The sequence below is a fragment of the Emys orbicularis genome, chromosome 8, assembly GCF_028017835.1.
Source record: "Emys orbicularis isolate rEmyOrb1 chromosome 8, rEmyOrb1.hap1, whole genome shotgun sequence".
Taxonomy (NCBI): Eukaryota; Metazoa; Chordata; order Testudines; family Emydidae; genus Emys; species Emys orbicularis.
In genome coordinates this window covers 84,055,252-84,077,086 of record NC_088690.1, presented here as the reverse complement: position 1 = coordinate 84,077,086, position 21,835 = coordinate 84,055,252, and the positions used below count along the sequence as shown (strand labels likewise).

General features: G+C 41.6%; 1 protein-coding gene across 1 annotated transcript in view; it reads right to left on the bottom strand.

The window, feature by feature from the left end:
• The window catches only part of SLIT3 (slit guidance ligand 3), a 798,116-nt gene that overhangs the window by 138,971 nt on the left and 637,310 nt on the right, over positions 1–21,835 (bottom strand). Inside the window, exons 21-24 of the mRNA XM_065410175.1 lie at positions 20,874–20,942; positions 20,019–20,090; positions 19,763–19,834; positions 3,652–3,723 (exon numbers count right to left, since the gene is read on the bottom strand). Coding sequence (XP_065266247.1) covers positions 3,652–3,723; positions 19,763–19,834; positions 20,019–20,090; positions 20,874–20,942 — 285 coding nt within the window. The remainder of the gene's footprint in view (positions 1–3,651; positions 3,724–19,762; positions 19,835–20,018; positions 20,091–20,873; positions 20,943–21,835) is intronic.

Genomic DNA, 21,835 nt, shown 5'->3' with positions numbered 1-21,835 from the left:
CTTGTGCAAGGCTAAACAAAACCCTACATTTCGAAGTTCATCTAGAAATTACAGTTAAACATTTAGCACTGGACAAACCTCAACACACACAAGGTGAGAGGGAAATCACAAAACGAACATTGAAACATACAGGTTAATCAATCTCTCTAATGCAGCTTGAAGATGAAGCTGCTATATAAACGCTAGGAATAATTTTGTTCCATGAGCTGTATAAATTAAGCAGTGTATTTTTTACTTTCCACTAATTTTTATGTACCACAGCATGCTTGTTTCCACTCACTTCTCCTTTTATTTCTTTGGTCAATACAGCAAAACAATTCCTGGTGGTTAATCATCTCATACTGTTATGAAACACTAAGGGTCTTTGCAATGAAGGGCAGATTTTTTTTCTCTCAGACTTACATATTTCTCATTGAAGGGCAATTAAAATAACTATAGACGAGATGAACTAGAGATAGAGAGCACTGTGGAGGGCATAGTTTATTTTTATAAGTATCTAACATGAGCTTGAGTAAACAAGAGACGAATCAACAGGGACATGAATCTGAGCTGTTTATGTACAGAATATATGTCTCTCAGACATATTTTTAATAATGTGTTCTTTACCATGCTTTTGATAAACTATCTGGGTCAAGCCCTCACCAGGGAGTGGTACCTGGTAGTCCACTGCATCAGGTAGTTTTGGATGTGGGTTGCATGCACAGGCACTGAATGAATGCATGGGAGATCTCAAGCTTGCTTTGTCAACTTTAAGGCTGCTTCTACCCTAGCAAATTTAGAGCCTTTTTTTAAGCACTAGTATAGGAATTAGTGTAGACAAAGCTCAGACATTTTTATCATGGTGTCAAAAAAACACTAAGTTTGCTTGTGAAGACACAGCCTCAGTTGGAGAATATTCAGGATTGTTAAAGTATACCGGCACAGATTCTGTACTAAAAGAGTATGTGTGTATTCCATAGATAAACCATCCTGTCTCGATGGAGCTAAACACACACACACACACACACACCCCTTTCAAAAAGCTACCTTAAAAGAATGTTACGTTTGCAAAGCAATTTTGGTGAAAATCTTTCCTTGTGTTTTGAGCAGCTTTGGAAAGTAGATTAGAGTAGGCTAGATCTGAGTTTTTAAATTTCCAATTTACTGCTGCAGCTGTTGCAAAAGGCTTTGACCAAAAAAGTGAAACATTTTGTGTACACTAGAGAACTGTACCTTTGCAATTTACAATGGTCCATTTGAGCCATCATAACTTGTAACAATGCTGTGTGACCACACTAACCGTTCTGGCTAGGCTAAACCTGTTCAACATCTTAACACTCAGCATCTCCTCCTACACTAGGAATACCAATGCATTATAAGTTCCACTATTTACTATGGATTCACATTGCAGGCAGGCAAAGTGTCTCTCACACATAAAATTTTATTCACTCACAAGATGTATGCAATTGATGCATGGCACTTTTTTGTTCCATTTGTTTGAAAATGCCACAGCTACAGACTCTCTCAGAGATATGTGAATCCCAGAGAGATCTATGTCAGTGTTCATAAAATACATTATTTTAAATTGCTTACAGCTTTATTGGTGAACTCAACTTCTTCAATTGTGTCAAAGACACTGGCCCTCCTAGAGTTACAGAAGGCAAATGTTTCTTTAAAGAAACAACCGAGAGCAATTGCACGGTAGAATTTAATTGTCCACTGAGCAAATTATACCCTAGACAGGTCTTGATTATTTTATGGATCCTACTTATTACCATTCATTTGAGCGTTGTGTACTTTACATTGTCAGCAGCACATACTTATAAACGGAGGGGGTACATTGACTGTGCTGGGCCAAAGGGGATTTTATGACTCTCTAGGGTGAACAGTTTACCTAGGAAAGCTGTGCCTGCACTTAGTTTAATGTAAACTCTGAAGAAAACCCAAACAAATGGCACATGACATGTTTATCATTTCAGTTCTAAAAATACCCTTAGATGCCAGCTTCCCCTGTTTGGAAGGTGTCATTGGATTTCCAAGTAGAGACAAAGGAATTTGGTACAATGACCCTGAATTCATCCCCAGACAATGCCTAAAATGAATTTACTATACTATGAACACAGCATAGAATACATTTTATGTATAACAGATATTTGTAATTAAACATTTTATCTAGCTTAGGTACAGTCTAAAGTTTGAGGTTTTGATTTGAAGCTGAATTAGGGTTAAAGCGCAGGTTCAAATTAATGTAAAATTGTGTTGAAATCCCTTGAATTGTTCACACAAGATTTTGTCCCAAATAGTAACATTTAGTAAGTATCACTATCCCTTATTTTGTAAGGGGAAACTGAAGCATAACAATGTTAAGTGACTTCTCCCACAGAAACCTGAAAGCTGGGACTAGAACCCAGGTCTAGAATGAGAAAACAATGAATGTTTTGGTTCATTGGTAGTTCTGGAAAAAAAAGTCAATTTTTTTGTTGTTGTTTCAGGTCCAACAAAACATCATTTCAAGTTGGAACTTAATTAAAAAATAAAATAAAATTGAAGGAAATTTTGAAACAAAACAAATTTGCAAAATGTTTCTGAATATGTGAATATGTATTTTAAATATTCCCCAGGTCTCCTGACTGCCAGGATATACCAGTCTGATGCCTTATTCATTGGACCATGCTACCTCCCATCCTGAGTAATGGACATTTCAAGAAATCTGTTTTTGCAAGCTATTTGAACACCCAAGTCACAACTGGATCTGAACTCTGGATCTGGCCTGAAACCAAATCATAGGAGTAAGTTTGGAGCCTCACAAATCAAAAGTAAAAGATGACTGATTAAAGTTTACCAATTTTGGTCCATTTCTAGGTAAGTGACTGGACGAAGGCCATTAAGGAAGGAAGAAAGTGATGGAAAAACTAAAACAGACATTTGGATTTTCTTCTCACTTGGAAAGAGCACATATATTTCATGTGTATGGATAGTGTGTCATTTTTAGAACATATTTTATATGCATGTGTGGAGTGAAATACACAAAAAGTTCACTTTCATTATTAGTATACACCTCTACCCGGATATAGTATACACCTCTACACCTCCCCGGGCAGGGGAGGGGGGGGTGCGTGCTCCAGCGGATCAAAGCAAGTTCGATATAACGTAGTTTCACCTATAACGTGGTAAGATTTTTTGGCTCCCAAGGACAGCGTTATATCGGGGTAGAGGTGTATGTGAATTATTAGTTCATGTACAAGATACTATATTGACAAAATACAGTATGTAAATCATGAGATATTTATTATGCACAGAATCCACATATAAGTTACTTAATGTTCTTGGTGGGTGGCTTCCTGTCTCATGCTCAGGCTTCTGGACCATCATGCTCTCTAAATTTCACATGCAAAGTGCTAGATGTCTTAGCACAAATGCCATAAAAGAGGAAATCGTCATATTATTCCTTCAATTGTTTTTCCTAAGAAATTTTTTTGAGAATAAATAACAAGCAGTCCAAGCATTTATTTTATTTAATTTGAACAGACAATGTCTGAATAAAGACAGTAAAATGCAGAGAGAAAATGGGCACAACTCAGAATAATTTAGAAACTAGATTAGCAGCATAACCTACATTGTGTTAGTAAAATAACACAGTCAAAAACATTAATTCAGAGCATGGGTACTTACAGATGTGAAAGGGACACAAGGTCATTAAAAGAACCTTCGGGAACACTGGAAATATCATTACCATGAAGAGTCCTAGAGCAGGGAAAGAACAATAAGACATTAGAACACTATATTGTCATGCTCCACCCCAAAATTTGAACAAATAGTTAGCTTTGGAACCAATATTTAACTGTCCCCACTGCAGAAACCCTACTAGCTTCATAACCCACCAGAGTCAGTGCTTTGTTATTTGTACTTTTACACAAAAATTTTATAAATAATGTCATCTGCAGTTAAAAATGTTAATAATTATATTTTAAGGTAAAAGGTGTCTTGATTCTTTTATTAAAAAATGAATCAATATAATTTAAGCATATTTTCTTTCAAACAGAAAAATAGGAAAGCATCTTTTCCTCCCTGCTACAGACACCCTTACTGCTGCACAGAGTCCCATTAGCTGAAGATACAAAGAAATCAAAGGAAAAGAGGGAATGTGAAAGATGAAATTAAACATTGACTACAGTGGAACTCCAGGAGGGAGTGAGGGTCCACGTGTATAGATATATTTGCAGGATTAGGGCCCACATTCCCACATCAGCAGCAGAGTATACCAATATTCAGTGACAGACACATTTGCACATCCAGGCAAAATACTTGGAAATCAGTTCTTTGAAGAGCCAGTCCACCTTGGACATGGAAATCAGCACCTTCCTAGTATCAACAGAGTATAACCACAGTCTTTCCTAGAAGGGTTCTAAATGTTTCTCAGACAATTTGAAAAGGTATTTTATTCCCCACCTCTTCCAAGAACTGTATTATTTCTATTTATATGGATGTCTGGAAGAATTTTTCTGATAATTTGTGGAACACACTATTTGAAAGATGCTACAATAAAGGTAAATCCTTACTCTAAATATATACAGTTTGTATTGCAATAGTAATCAAACACCACAATCTGGATTGAGGGATCATAATGCCGTACAAACAAACAAAAAAGCACTTCTTGCACCAAAGAGCTTACAATCAAATTGAAAGAGGTGGCCCAAAAAGTGAGTGCATCAGGCTATGGGAAGGAATGTAAGAACAGTCATACTGGGTTAGAACAATGGTCCATCTAGCCCTGTATCCTGTCTTCTAACAGTGGCTGTGCCAGATGCTTCAGAGGGAATGAACAGAACAGCACAATTTAATGAGTGATCCATCTCGTCGTCTAGTCCCAGCTTCCGCCAGTCAGAGGCAGGGCCGGCTCTAGGCACCAGCAAAACAAGCTGGTGCTTGGGGCGGCACATTTTTAGGGGCGGCATGACCGGCGCCAGAATGCCGCCCCTAAAAATGTGCCGCGGCCGCCCTAGCTCACCTCCACTGCTGCTGCCTGGGAGGGAGGGGGAGATCCCGAGCAGCCGCGGCGCGCGAAACAGGTGTTTCGCGCGCCGCTGCTCCCCCGCCCTCCCAGGCTTGAGAGCCTGGGAGGGAGGGGGAGCAGCGGCGCCCGCGCCGCGGCCACTCGGAGTCTCCCCCTCCCTCCCAGGCTCTCAAACCTGGGAGGGAGGGGGAGATCCCGAGCGGCCGTTTCGCGCGCGCCGCTGCTCCCCCTCCCTCCCAGACTTGAGAGCCTGGGAGGGAGGGGGAGAAGCGGTGCCCGCGCCGCGGCCACTCGGAGTTTCCCCCTCCCTCCCAGGCTCTCAAACAGGGCTGGGGATTTGGGGAAGGGGCGGAGTTGAGGCGGGGCCGGGGATGGGGTAATTAAAAAACGGGGGGGGGGGGGCGGCCAAAATTGTGTTTGCTTTGGGCGGCAAAAATCGTAGAGCCGGCCCTGGTCAGAGGTTTAGGGATATCCAGCACATGTGGAGTATCCCTGACCATCTTGATTAATAGCAATTGATGAACCTATCCTCCATGAACTTATCTAATTCTTTTTAGAACCCAGTTATACTTTTGGCCTTCACAACATCCCCCGGCAACGAGTTTCACTGATTGACTGTGTGTTGTGTGAAGAAATACTTCCTTAGGTTTGTTTTAAACCTGCTGCCTATTAATTTCATTGGGTGACACTTGGTTCTTGTATTATGTGAAGGAGAAAATAACACTTTGCTATTCATTTTCTCCACACCATTCATGATTTGATAGACCTCTATCATATCCCACCCTTAGTCATCTCTTTTCTAAGCTGAACAGTCCCCGTCTTTTAAAACTCTCCTCATATGGAAGCTGTTCCATACCCCTAATAATTTTTGTTGCCCTTCTCTGTATTTTTTCCAATTCTAATATAACTTTTTTGAGATGGGACATCCAGAACTGCACACAGTATTCAAAGTGTGGGCGTATCATGGATTTATATAGTGGCATTCCCAATGCACACACATTGGAGCTGAGGCCAAACTGACCAATGAATGACACGCACCTCCCTGCACCAGTGAGAATTTGGGCTTTAGGCTTTATTGGTCCTTCACAAGCCATGGACTATGCTACATGTTCATCTACTGGCACACTACCGTTTCACATATATTCAGATACAGAGATTCTCAAAAGTAATCACAGCAGAAATGTAGGGAGAACACACCAGATCTAGTAAATCTCCCCCAGGGTGTACATGGACAAGGAACAGCTTTAGTTCCAGCCTTGTTACCTTGCCGAGATTTGCAACAGAGAAGTCATCCATGTATGGGGGTGTAGATTTCCTGGACATGCATTCTCTGCTGCTTTGGGCACCAGTACCCCGAAAACCTTGTTTTCTCACTGCTCTGACCCTGAAGCATTCTATTAAGTGTTTGACCCATCAAGAACAACTTGTGGCACTGACAACTTGAGCTGAATCTCCAGGCAATCCACCTCAGCTGGAAGGAGGAGCAGTCCAACACAATATCTCCAGACAGAGGACACTTATTAACAAAACTAAAAACGAGCAACTCTTTGGGCGTTACCTGGCAGCCTTTACACAGGAAATATTGTTATTGGTATAGGGACTGCAAGATTGGGCCAGTTCATGAAGTGCTCAAAAGCCAGAAGTGAATATAATGCCCTTGAACTAATTACCATTATAATGAGCTCACTACTATGTTACATTTCTGATCTCTGCCATTATTTTTTTGTATGCCACAAATGGGGGATGCCTAATTTGCAGGCAACGGTGCAGTGGGAATGGAGTATTTACACTGATTTCCTGGGTTGTCTTAAGCCTACTTATTTTGTAAATATTTAAATGAAAGCTGAGTTCAGCTTGTAAAAGCCTGATCCCATGAGGGGCTCAACACCCACCATACAGTCTGGATGCAAGGGCTCCCACAGCAACCAATCCATGTTGAAGGTGTTCAGATGTCACTGGAGATCATAAGCACCCTGTGTTGTGTTAGGTTACATTTGACCCAAACAAGTCTTTAAATATTTTGCCAGACATGCACACACATTAGTTCTTTTCATATAAAAAAAAAATGAAAACTAAATAATTTTAAAAGATCTGTCTACCCCTGACCAGGACACTTACATTTCAATTTGTGCAGCTGCCAATCAACTAAACGATACTGCATAAACTGGATAGAAAAGCAAAGTGGTCCAGAGGAAGAGCACCTGTAGGAGTTTTACCAGCACACAGTATGCTATATTTATGGGAATGTACCTTTCCCACAGTATAGGTTTTTCTATATGTACATGCACCCAACTACAGTTTACATTTCACTCTATATCAATGATCCTTCTAGGCAGCAATTCTGAAAAGCTGGTGGAACATTTTGTAACTCATTTCATGACTGGGTCGTCACGTTATTGCAAAAGTCATGCTAATGACTGGGGCCTGGATTCTGCAAACACTTATGTTGGGGCTTAACAGTAAACATGAGTGGTCCCATTCATTTCAATGGGGACTGCTCATGCGCCTAAAGTAGTGCATGTGCATAAGCACTTGCAAGATGGGTTCTGAAAGAAGGATAAAAAAAAAAACCATGAGCGAGAGAGACAGAGAAGCTGAGCAGCACAGCCAGAGAGAGAGAGAGAGATGACACGAAACATGTAATTAAATTATCCATTCATGGGTATTCTGATTTTCAGATACATATATTCTATTTGTTGTTAACAGAATAAATATAAGGAAAGCAGAAGGATTTGGAAAAATACTGAATCACGCATGAAAGAGGCCAGTTACCTTCAGAGGCAAGCACAGCTCAAGATGATGAAATATCGCATATACTTTAAAAAACAACAACCAACAACAATCCTGAAAATGTGGAAATTTTTTTGCTGATGTTTTCTCTTTTAAATTCTCCCGAGAACACAGCTAATACATGACAATAACAGATTGCACATTGTCACTCGGAAGCACTTTCTCCCCTCTGGAGAATTGATTTTTAATAACAACATAGATGACATGTGGCAAGAGTTGTAGCTGACACCAGAGTTTTGCAGGCCATAATAAATCAAATCAATCTGGAGGTTTCCAAATGTATAGAGCACAGACAGAGACTCCCTTTCGGGCTTCATTTCACTAATGTTGTTTTGTGCAGCACTGAGAGGGCTCAGTGTTATCTCCCTTGAAGCAGGAGGTTCTTCTAAGATTTGATTAGCAGATCTTCAAAGAAAGCCAAGAGCCAGCATTTGAATTTTTAAAAGCCACTCTTTGTTTGTGTCGCAGTCCAGGCATGACCTGTAGAAACTGAAATTAAATTACGACTCAGCTACTAAAACCCCTGGAGTGACCAACAACTGGGAATGGAAACATGGTTAGGAGTGCATGCCCAGTGGGAAGAATGACTTTAAGAATTTGCCATATAACAGCACCCACAGCCACCAGAAACCTCTCCGGACTGACTGAGCCCTAATAATTATACTTAGCTTTTCTACATAACCTTCTATCGAAGGATCTCAAAGCACTTTGCAAATACTCAGGGCATTCTTTGAGATGCTGCAAACCCACAATTCCAGAAAAGTCAATAGCATCTGCAGATGCACAGCAACTCTGAAATCCAGACCCAAATTAATTAGGCCTCACAACATCAGTGATACAGCTAAGTATTAACCCCATGCTACAGATGGGGAAGTTAAGGCTCACATGGGATGTTTGTGACAGGGACAGGAAACAGAGCCCAGATGCTCTGACAGGTAGGGCTGTGCTTTTGCCACCTGACCACCTTTTCCTCTCCCAATGCACTAATCAAACCCGGCTTGAAATCTGTATAACAACCAGTGCCCAACTGCTAACCATTCTCCTTTCCTGTTTTAGTCTGAATTGATGACCTTAGACTCTAAAATGCAGTAATGACCACATACAACGCTAATAGAAAAGGGTATGCCTTCAAAGTAAGGAAGAGAACATGATTTCTTCTCTTCAGCCCAGAAGAGAAGAATGAAAACACACAGCAGGTTAAAATTTCAGGAGCTTACATATAATGTTTAATTAGGAGCAGAGGTTTGCAAATGAATAGTCACAAGGATGACAAATGGCACACAGAATCTTTTACCATTAAACTACCAATTAAGATGTACCAATATGTTTTGGTCACAACTAGAGCTAGGCAAAAAATGTTCAGTGAACAGTAAATTTGCCTTGCCAAAAATAATTTTGGGGGGCGCTGAAACTATTTGTGAATTTGAGTCAAATTTGGCAAATAGTTTCAACTGAAAAAAAACCCCATGAACACAAACATTCAGAAAATGTGGTTTCAAACTGACCTTTCATTTTGAATTGTTTTCCTTGACCCAAACAATTGTTTGGGGGCGGGGGAGGGGGCCTTTTTGTTTTGACAAGCAAAACTAAAAAAAAAAAAATCAGTTTTGTTTGAAACGAACCTATTTCCCCCCTGGATTTCCCATTTTAGCCATTGAACCGAAAAATCAACTATTCGCTGAACTCTAGTCACAGCCAGACTTGATGGTTAGAGGCCTATGAGAAAAGCTGAAGGTCTCAATCCAGTGGACAAATGACCTCCACCCAATTGGCACATTCACTTATGTCTCAGCAGAGGCCAAGCATTGAATGCACATAGAGATTTCACTATTCTTCTCACCAGGGCAGGATTTAGCACCTCAAAAGGGCAGTTTGGAGAAGATCATGCTGTGGGTGCCCATGATGTAGCTGTTTGGTGGAGAAAGAAAAGTCTTCAATCTCCAAGGCTATCAGTCTGGCACTCTTCATGAGCACTGCTTTCACCGAGTACTTAAAATCGAGCCTAATAGAAAGGTCAGAGCTATGGGAAGATTTTCGTTTCATAAATCTTACTCCTTCAAAGTCCCACTGCAGCATTTTAGCCGGCAGTAGCAAATCCCCCAGACAGCAATCAGTCACTGTCTGCCAAATAGCTCTGTGAGGTAAGTGTTCAGTGGGGTGCACAGTACAGTTAGCTCTATCCCAAATTCTCTTATTTCGGATGGGAGGTGTGGAGATAAATAACTCTCATTGCTCAGAAAATACTGCCCTTTAGGAGCATTAACCATCTCTAAGCCTCCTTACCACCTTGCCCTTCACAATCAGTTATTTATGTGATTATGGCCTGAAGGATTTTCCTTAACAGTAACATGAGGAACAATAGTTTGAACGTGAAGACCTACCACCACTGATGTAACCATGGTTTACTTTCCTCCCCAGTGTTTCATTTAAGATGTAGAAACTTGTCATCTGTACAGTTTAGCAGGAACAAATCAATGCAAGATCAAACCAAAGGGGACAGACAGTTACGTTAATAAGAAAAATACTTGGCACCTCTACTGCCGTTTTGAACAGAAAATCCCAAATCACTTTGTAAAAGTAGGTAAAAGTGATATGCTCATTTTACCAGTGAGGAAACTGAGGCACAGGGCAGGTAGGAATCCTGCCCAACTTCACACAAGTCAGTGGCAGAGCTGAGAAAAGAACGTAGGTTTCTTCATTCTTGGTTTATATTATGGTGGGCCTGGATGATCAAAGGACTACCTTGAACAATGTGGCAGACAAGAATGGTCTTTTGCGATAATAATACATGTAAAGTGGATTTACTGGGAAATATCTAGGGGGAGGTGAATGCAAATCTGCCCCCCAAACACGCTGTTCCTGGAATCTGAAGTTCAAAGCCCAAACTCTATAAAGTAAAGACTGAACTTATGTGGCAACACTGTTCATAAGTCTTTGGAGAGAAAGCAAAGTGTAGACACAGGCCTGTTTAGGCAGTCTCACTTACTGGGGATATCACAGTGTTGGCAGGAAACTGTGCAGCCTATAAAAATCCCTGATCAGGAGGGAGACACGCAGGTCTCTGCGCAAGAGAGGTGATGACTGAGGAGCCAGGTGCTAGAGTGAGTGCTTTTTGTGGACCATGGATGTGAAGTACAAATACAGTTGACCTGAATTGTGACACTCAGATGTGGCCATCCCATGGGTGTTTGAAATCTGAGCCCAAAACCAACTTTACAAATGGATCCCTTTCTTTACAATGAAAGCTGTGGCTTCAAACAGCCCTAGACTTGAGGGGACTTGAAATCCACATCTGTATTGCACCACTTGAATTTAACTCTTCTAAGAAGAAAGAATATGAAGCTTCATTTCTTTTACAGTACTTGAAAGTTCCTCCTATGCTACACAAACTAGGGAGCAGAGTTTTGCGACCACTAATCTTGGCCATCCTGCTGCTCCATGCTATACCAGAACTTACTTAACAAAGGGGAAAAATACTCTCCTGCAAAGCCCCCAAACCTTAACAATGGTTATAACTTTAGACGGGTAGTTCCAAAATACTTTGTAGAGAACCAGACTGACAGTCCACTCTCTTAGGCCTGGTCTACATTGGGGGGAGGGATCGATCTAAGTTATGCAACTTTAGCTAAGTGAATAACGTAGCTGAAGTCGACGTACTTAGATCTACTCATAGACTTTAAGGTCAGAAGGGACCATTATGATCATCTAGTCTGACCTCCCGCATGATGCAGGCCACAAAAGCTGACCCACCCACTCCTGGAATAATTCTCTCCCTTGACTCAGCTGTTGAAGTCCCCAAATCATGATTTAAAGACTTCAAGTCGCAGAGAATCCTCCAGCAAGCGCCCCCTGCCCCATGCTGCGGAGGAAGGCGAAAAACCTCCAGGGCCTCTGCCAATCTACCCTGAAGGAAAATTCCTTCCCGACCCCAAATATGGCGATCAGCTGAACCCCGAGCATGCGAGCAAGATTCTCCAGCCAGACTCTCCGGAAAAAAGTTCTCTGTAGTAACTTTTAATATCCCATCATTGACCATTGTTACTAATTACCAGCGATGGCACGTTATTGACCTATTGACTAAAATCACGTTATCCCATCAAACCATCCCCTACATAAACTTATCAAGCTTAATCTTAAAGCCAGAGAGGTCTTTCGCCCCCACTGTTTCCCTCGGAAGGCTGTTCCAGAACTTCACCCCTCTGATGGTTAGAAACCGTCGTCTAATTTCAAGCCTAAACTTCCCGACGGCCAGTTTATATCCATTTGTTCTCGTGTCCACATTAGTACTGAGCTGAAATAATTCCTCTCCCTCCCTGGTGTTTATCCCTCTGATATATTTAAAGAGAGCAATCATATTCCTCAGCCTCCTTTTGGTTAAGGTAAACAAACCGAGCTCCTCGAGTCTCCTTTCATACCACAGGTTTTCCATTCCTCGGATCATCCTAGTGGCCCTTCTCTGTACCCGTTCCAGTTTGTATTCATCCTTTTTAAACATGGGAGACCAGAACTGCACACAGTACTCCAAATGAGGTCTCACCAGTGCCTTGTATAACGGAACCAGCACCTCCTTATCCCTACTAGAAATACCTCGCCTAATGCATCCCAGGACCGCATTAGCTTTTTTCACGGCCACGTCACATTGCCGACTCATAGTCATCCTGCGATCAACCAGGACTCCGAGGTCCTTCTCCTCCTCCGTTACTTCCAACCGATGCGTCCCCAGCTAATAACTAAAATTCTTGTTAGTCATCCCTAAATGCATCACCTTACACTTCTCACTATTAAATTTCATCCTATTACTATTACTCCAGTTTACAAGGTCATCCAAATCTCCCTGCAGGATATCCCGATCCTTCTCCGAATTGGCAATACCTCCCAACTTTGTATCATCTGCAAACTTTATCAGCCCACTCCTACATTCGGTTCCGAGGTCAGTAATAAATAGATTAAATAAAATCGGACCCAAAACCGAACCTTGAGGAACTCCACTGGTAACCTCCCTCCAACCTGACAGTTCACCTTTCAGTACGACCCGCTGCAGTCTCCCCTTTAACCAGTTCTTTATCCACCTCTGGATTTTCATATCGATCCCCATCTTTTCCAAATTAACCAATAATTCCTCATGCGGTACCGTATCAAACGCTTTACTGAAATCGAGGTATATTAGATCCACCGCATTTCCTTTATCTAAAAAATCTGTTACTTTCTCAAAGAAGGAGATCAGGTTGGTTTGGCACGATCTACCTTTCGTAAAACCGTGTTGTAATTTGTCCCAATTGCCATTGACCTCAAGGTCCTTAACTACTTTCTCCTTCAAAATTTTTTCCAAGACCTTGCATATTACAGGTGTTAAACTAACAGGCCTGTAGTTACCCGGGTCACTTTTTTTCCCCTTCTTGAAAATAGGAACCACATTAGCTATTCTCCAGTCCAACGGTACCACCCCTGAGTTTACAGATTCATTAAAAATTATCGCTAACGGGCTTGCAATTTCTCACGCCAGTTCCTTTAATATTCTCGGATGAAGATCATCCGGTCCGCCCGATTTAGTCCCGTTAAGCTGTTTGAGTTTGGCTTCTACCTCGGATACGGTAATGTCAACCCCCACTCCTTTATTCCCATCCGTCACGCTGCCACTATTCCTGAGTCCTTCATTAGCCTCATTAAAGACCGATGCAAAATATTCGTTTAGATATTGTGCCATGCCTAGATTATCCTTAATCTCCACTCCATCTACAGTCTTAAGCGGTCCCACTTCTTCTTTCTTTGTTTTCTTCCTATTTATATGGCTATAAAACCTCTTACTATTGGTTTTAATTCCCCTCGCAAGGTCCAACTCTACACGGCTTTTGGTCTTTCTCACTCCATCTCTACATGCTCTGACCTCAATAAGGTAGGTTTCTTTGCTGATCCCTCCCATCTTCCACTCCTTGTACGCTTTCTGTTTTTTCTTAATCACCCGTCTGAGACGCTCGCTCATCCAGCTCGGTCTAAATCTCCTGCCTACGAACCATTTTCCCTTTCTCGGGATACAGGCCTCCGACAGCTCCTGCAACTTCAATTTGAAATAATCCCAGGCGCCTTCCGCCTTTAGATCCATAAATATGTTAGTCCAATCTACTTCCCTAACTAGTCGCCTTAATTTATTAAAGTTAGCCCTTTTGAAATCGTAAACCTTAGTCTCCGATTTAATTTTGTTAATGCTTCCATTTAGTTTAAACCGAATTAGCTCATGATCACTCGAGCCAAGGTTGTCCCCTACAACCATTTCCTCAACGAGGTCCTCACTGCTCACCAAAACCAAATCTAAAATGGCATCCCCGTGGTGTCTTCGCTGTGGTGGGTCGACTGCTGCCGCTCCCCCATCGATTCTGCCTGCGCCTCTCGTGGTGATGGAGTACAGGAGTCGACGGGAGCGCGCTCGGGAGTCGATTTATCACATCGAGACTAGACGTGATAAATCGACCCCCGCTGGATCGATCGCTGCCCGCCGATCTGGTGGGTAGTATAGACACACCCTGAGATGTTGGTAGGTGAACATGTGTCACATAACACTGTGTTAGTAGCTTTGTAAAATGATTCAGAAAAGTCAAAGATATTAAGGAGCCCTTTGAGGTTCCCTTTATATATTCCACTCTATATTACTTCAAGGGGATCCAACTTGGGAGAGCAAGGCAGAGCAAAAAGTCAGAGAGAAATTAAAGGGCACTTTAAGAAGGAAAAATCCATGATTTCAAGAAATAGGACTCATTTCCCCTAACTGTTCAGACTCCCCAAGTCTGGAGTCTTAAGAGAAAAAAGATCTTTGTTTTTTGTTTAGTTTAGTTTTATTTGGGGAGGGCAAAAGCATGGAGCGAAGTTCCCTTTTTCCCCATTGTGTTCCCTAACTTTGCTTCCAAGAAAAAATAAAGAAGGCACTAGTAAATTTGTCCTTACCACAGGAGATTTGGGACAAGAGGCAGAGCAGTCTTTTTCGACAAAAAGAGAGTAGAGGGTGAGGTTGCCTACTACTTTCCTTTTAATAGGGTATGCTGGGAATGGGAGGAGTCTAAGGCCCTAAATAATACCATGTCTTCTCCACCTTAATACTGAAGGAAAGCACCACTAGGGAAAGAAGTGCTGGACTGAAGAACAAGATTGGAGGCTGTTGGAGGCTTATAGGCCAGAACTTTCCTATTTAGAAACGCCTATAGACTTTTTAAAGAGGATAACATGGAGATTCATTAACAATTTGCTCACTAGGCACCACTGGGGGATTGGGTGCTAAGAAGTTATATGTGTCTGCTACCATGATAATCACCATTGCATCCAAAGAACTACTTCACTGAGGTTCTTTACCCCACCATTTCTGTGGTGGATAGGGCATTGATTCACAACTGTGCTACTGGAGAGAATTTGAAATGTCAGAAAGAAGCCATATGTGACAACTAACAGCAAACAGAAGAGAGATAAGGAATCAAAAGCCCTGGAGTTTTTAAAGTGATATCTCCCTTGCTCTGAACTCAACTGCAAATCAGGTGTATTGCACCTCAAAGTGTACAAGCAAGTACCTTTTATAACTCGAGGGACATAAATACTAATGAGAATCTTGATTACACATTTTCTGGTTCATGCATACGTTAGGCTCTTTTTCTGTTCTGGTTTTCATGCTAATGTTTTTTATTGAAAGAAGAACTGGAGTCAGAATGTCTAAGGCTGAGCATGGAAGTACACAATTGCTATTACTAAAGGTCTGTTTATCAGAGTCGTGTATCTTCTCCAAACTGAGGGACATTAGAAAAATGGTAGTGCAAGCAGCTTAATGTGAGCTGAGGTTTCATCTCTGAGCATAAATATTTACTACATGTAGGGTAGACCACTGGTGATATGGGGAGAGATGATCCCCAGAAAATTCATAAAAATTGCTATTTTCCTTTCCAATATTTTCTTTTGCTGATCATTCATTGGGTTTAAGTCATTTATTTGCATCCACGCTGCCCAAATAAAAAAAAAAGATGGAAAGCCTGTTTCTCCTCTCCATATCATACTCCTGGTCACATGGTGCTGACGCAACCCTTTTCCCAACTATTAAACTGCATTACAAACAGCTACAAATATTAAATACACCTCTACCTCGATATAATGCTGTCCTTGGGAGCCAAAAAATCTTACCGCGTTATAGGTGAAACCGCATTATATTGAACTTGCTTTGATCCACCGGAGTGCGCAGCCCCGCTCCCCCCAGAGCACTGCTTTACCACGTTATATCCAAATTCGTGTTATATCGGGTTGCGTTATATCGAGGTAGCGGTGTATTTATGTAATGTTACTTCTCTATGTAAGTGATAGCTTTGGTTGTCACAGATATGTTATACAATCACAGATGGGACAGGAGATGGTCCATGGTGATATATTATATGGTCTATATGAAATAGTTTGAGATCCCCTAATATATAGCATCACTTTCATCCTTACATATGTTTGATCAGTAATTTACAATAATAAAAAGAGAGATCAATGCAGGTTTATATGTGGTGGTGGCAAATTTGAGATGAGGGACATCCCTTTACAGGAGGCACAGTTCTTGTGAGGTATGATCAAAAGAAAATTTCCTTAAAGTAAAAATTTAATGTTTTTATTGCATGCTATAGCAAGGAGGTGGAACAATAAAGCTGAGGTGTAAACCATTAAATAGGGCAAGAAGAGTTATGGATTGTCTTGCACAATCAAACCTTGTATCATTATTACATGGTAGATCCTAATTTCCCTCTGATCTGAGAGGTTCTCATTTGTCACAGCAATTCACAGAGCCACAGGTATGAAGTATGAAAGTAAAATACACAACCAGCCTGTTGCAGTCTTTTCCTTGCCATGTGAATGTTTCTGCTCTGATTCTTGATTTCCATTGAGTACCAGGTGAGCAAAACATCTTGCAGAGTAGAGCTGTGGTAACTTAATTTAAAGAGTTTCACCTGCTTTCTGCATTCAGTATGCCCTTCCCCCCATGCTCATCCCATGATTTTGATCCTACTCATAATATGCTTTCAGTGCATTGTATCACAGAGGGGATTCTCATCGGCTGGCCCATCTTGACAACCAGCTTAGGCAGACAGCTACCTCCAATTCTATGTCACACCGCTTGCCAACCTTACCATCCTTGGGAACAGTGAAAACAGATACCTATACCCATCCTCATAGAGGCAGAGAATCACTGTTGCAGGCACTAATTTCTCAGCCTGACAGGAAGAAGTCACTTCTTAATTTGGCTCTCCCATGCCAAAACATTACAAAGCCATATATCTGGCTGGTATAATCATCTCTGTTCACACTGGTTTCTGTGTACTACAACATCCAGGAACTGTCCTGTGAAATTCAGTAGGGTTCTACAGAAGTTCAAGCTTTGTTAAAAACTTTTAGGATTTAAAAGAGACATACTTGTTATAGCTTCTGAGGCATCCTCTAGAAAATTTTACCCATGCTCTAGAGTTCTATCCGTTTCTATAGGCCACAGGGGAATAAATGGAGAGATGTTTTCCTCCATTCTGCACAGGCTGCTACCATTTTGTATTCCAACAGACAAACACACTGTAGGCTGTCCCATGGAGACCTTTCTTGCTCATTCTTGTCCCCATAATATTAAAGCAAGGACATTTATACTGAAAATATATGATTACTCTTTGCATATGAAAAAGCTTACCATTCACCTGCAACACCTAGATGTAAAGGGAAATCATGCCTCACCAATCTACTAGAATTCTTTGAGGGGGTCAACAAGCATGTGGACAAGGGGGATCCAGTGGATATAGTGTACTTAGATTTTCAGAAAGCCTTTGACAAGGTCCCTCACCAAAGGCTCTTAAGCAAAGTGAGCTGTCATGGGATAAGAGGGAAGGTCCTCTCATGGATTGGTAACTGGTCAATAGATAGAAAACAAAGGATAGGAATAAATGGTCAGTTTTCAGAATGGAGAGATGTAAATAGTGGTGTCCCTCAGGGGTCTAGACTGGGCCCAGTCATAGGCGTGGGAAGTAGGGGTCCCAGCTGCTGGCCCCAGCTACTGACCACAGATGCAAGGTCCTGCATCTTGGCTGCTCGCCCTGTGCTTGGGGGTCCCGGCTGTCCGCCCCGCTCCTGGCCACACACGCAGGGTCCTGGCTGCTGGCTCCACTTCCGCCCGCGCACACGGTGTCCCGCATCCCGGCTGCCGGCCCCATGCCCGCCCCACTCCTGGACATGCATGCAGGGTCCCGACTACCAGCCCCGCTCCCGACTGTGTATTTGGGTCCCGTCTGACGGCCCCACTCCCGGCCGCGCACGCAGGGTCCCAGCTGCCAGCTCTGCATGTAGGGCTCTGCTATTGGCCCCATGCCTGCCCCCAGCCGTGGCGCCAGCCTCGACTCATTATCCCTGTCCTTGTCCCCCCTTCTGGAGACACAGCCCTGCTTCTGGCCTCAGCTTGGTGGGGGGGGGGGGGGCGATGGTAGGGGGCGCACGAGGTAAAATGTTCGGGGAGAGTTTTGCTGGCTTTCATCATCCCTGCTATAAAAGCGTTCCAGCACCACTGGGACCAGTCCTATTCAATATATTCATAAATGATCTGGAAAAAGGGGTAAACAGTGAGGTGGCAAAATTTGCAGATGATACAAAACTACTCAAGATAGTTAAGAGCCAGGCAGACTGCAAAGAGCTACAAAAGGATCTTTCAAAACTGGGTGATTGGGCAACAAAATGGCAGATGAAATTCAGTGTTGATGAATGCAAAGTAATGCACACTGGGAAACATAATCCCAACTATACATATAAAATGATAGGGTCTAAATTGGCTGTTACCACTGAAGAAAGAGATCTTGGAGTCATTGTGGATAGTTCTCTGAAAACATCCACTCAATGTGCAGTGGCAGTCAAAAAAGCAAACAGAATGTTGGGAATCATTAAGAAAGGGATAGATAATAAGACAAAAATATCATATTGCCTCTATATAAATCCATGGTAATGCCCACATCTTGAATATTGCATGCAGATGTGGTCGCCCCATCTCAAAAAAGATATATTGGAATTGGAAAAGGTTCCGAAAAGGGCAACAAAAATGATGAGGGGTATGGAATGGCTGCCGTATGAGGAGAGATTAATAAGATTGGGACTTTGCAGCTGGGAAAAGAGATGACTAAGGGGGATATGTTAAAGTTCTATAAAATCATGACTGGTATGGAGAAAGTAAATAAGGAAGTGTTATTTATTCCTTCTCATAACACAAGAACTAGGGGTCACCAAATGAAATTAATAGGCAGCAGGTTTAAAACAAACAAAAGGAAGTATTTCTTCACACAATGCAGAGTCAACCTGTGGAACTCTTTGCCAGAGGATGTAGTGAAGGCCAAGACTATAACAGGGTTCAAAAAAGAACTAGATAAGTTCATGGAGGATAGGTCCATCAACGGCTATTAGCCAAAATGGACAGGGATGGTGTTCCCAGCCTCTGTTTGCCAGAAGCTGGGAATGGGTTTTGGGATGGATCACTTGGTGATTACCTGTTCTGCTCATTCCCTCTGGGGCACATAAATTAAAATAAATTAAATTTTAAATTAATGGAGATATCCTATCTCCTAGAACTGGAAGGGACCTTGAAAGGTCATCAAGTCCAGCCCCCTGCCTTCACTAGCAGGACCAAGTACTGATTTTGCCCCAGATCCCTAAGTGGCCCCCTCAAGGATTGAACTCATAACTCTGAGTTTAGCAGGCCAATGCTCAAACCACTGTCCACTGTCGGAAGACAGGATACTGGGCAAGATGGACCTCTGGTCTGACCCAGTGTGGCCGTTTTTATGTGTCAGCTGGTACAGGATGTGTTGCACAGAAGTACACGTACATTGAAGCTAATTGTGTGAAAATATTTATGGTGTACTGAATCAAGTGAGAGCCATCTGCTCATTAAAAATCCTGCAGTCATCGACAGCATCCTAATAAGCTGTAACGCAGACTTATTGAACAAGTATTACTTACAGCACTCGAAGAGACTTGAGTCCATTAAATGCATGTGTTGGAATACACCGGAGTCTGTTGTAGCTCAGGATCCTAGGAGAATCAGAAAATGCAGTTGCAGTGTTATATTTTTCTTTGCTTATCTTGCTACTAATTTACTTAAGAAGCAGCATGGAAAGCCATCAGTTTACATAACAAGAGAGATACTCATTGTTTAATGCAACTGTTTTTTTTGTACTGAACAACAAAACTGATGCCGGAACCACTGATTACTTACAGTGTTGATAGCTGAGTCATGTTGATGAAGGTGTAATTGGCCAATATGCTGATGCTGTTGTTGCTCAAGTCACTAAAGAAATACACACAGCAGATACATCATTCATACAAATGACTTTAAAAACAAGTCATTTTTAAATGTTAAAGTAGACTCAAGCAGCAAAGTAAGCAATTTCAAAGCTAGCCATTATCAATTGCCATCATCTCTTATAATCAGCCTTGGAAGAATCCTACAGCAAGGCACATCAGACTATTTCTCTACAAGACTCTCAAGCATCTTCTAGGGCACATTTTCAGTGCATTGCAACATAGCAGTGGATGTAAAAGAAATTTCTGGGCAGAAATTGGACAGGCGAAGCATTCATAAGCGCACAACGAATTTATCACATGGATCTGCAATTTGTCACATTGCTATCACCTCCACAGGTAGTGTGTACGTATTTTGTATACACATACACATGCAACTACTGCAGAGTACTAGGGTGAACAGAGTCTGATTGTTGGGATCTATTTTGAACCTACAGTTATGACAACTCCACTTCTTATACAACAAAAAAAGAAAAGGCTTTGTTAGGTGCCTTCATTTTTTCAGTGCTATAATATCATAAGTAATGGTTTAAACATAAGAAATTGATGTCTGCCTTTCAAGCCTACCAGTGTTGTACAGGTAAATCTGCCACACCCAACTACAGTCACATAGTACATAATAGCTTTACGAACACTTAAAGGAAACAATTGCTGACATGATAGGCACTCAGAAAATGAGTGCCAAATGACAATTCCCCATATTCCACTCAAGACATGTGGAGGAAAGAATAATCTAATTTTGCTGGCATTAAAACCATGCATTTCTTACATCAGTGTCAGGTGTCTGAAGGTCAACAGCTCCTTTGGCACAGCTGTTAAATGGTTTCCTTCCAGATATCTGAAAAAGAGTCACATTTTGATGATTAGGCACACACATTAACATGAACTTTGGCCAGGTCAGGCTGTGTGCCTTGTATTTTTTGGGAAATGCAGGATCTATTAGAACTTTAAAAGTAGTAACTAGGGGTGGAATCTTTGAATCATCACAGCTCTGAAACTATACTAACACGCTACTAGAATTTATTTGCTTTGTAAATCCATAGTTTCCAGTCCAAAGCACCATAGTAGCTTGTTGGTGGTTTTGCTCAGAAATATGAAGTGAGTATAGCAAGGACCATTGACCTGCAACTCAAATAAAAGCTCATTTAGCTCTTCATAGAAGACTCTTATAGAAGGAGAAAAAAAATCACACATCGTGTGCCCTTGGTATAAGGTTATATTTAATTAAAGTTTTTACAAGCAACTCCAAATGCTAATTGACCCCATTAGAACAATTTCTGCCCTCTGACTGCAAACAGCTTGTACAGACAGTGTTTAAATAAACCCTTGTCTGGAATGTTGCATTACTTGATATTTGTACATCAGAACCTCACTTATTCCAATAGGGCCAATCCAAACATCTGATTATTTTAGAAAAGTTTCATTGCAGTATCTCCTGAGACTTCTTTTTTATTATTATTATTTTTACAATCTACAGTAATACAGGGGGCAAAAACACAAATCATGGTTGATTGTTTAACTCCCATTTGTACCCCCCCAAAATCTCTCCTACATTCAGCAGGTATACTTAATACAATAGACTGTATTTCCAGGTTAGGTACGCACTGCAGCACCATTGAAAAAATGTATTTTTTTTAAAGACAAAACTAACGTTGTTCACAGGAATTCACTCTGCAGAGCAAGAAATCTTTAACATAGGAGGAATTTTATATGGCCAGGAGTCTCTCTCAA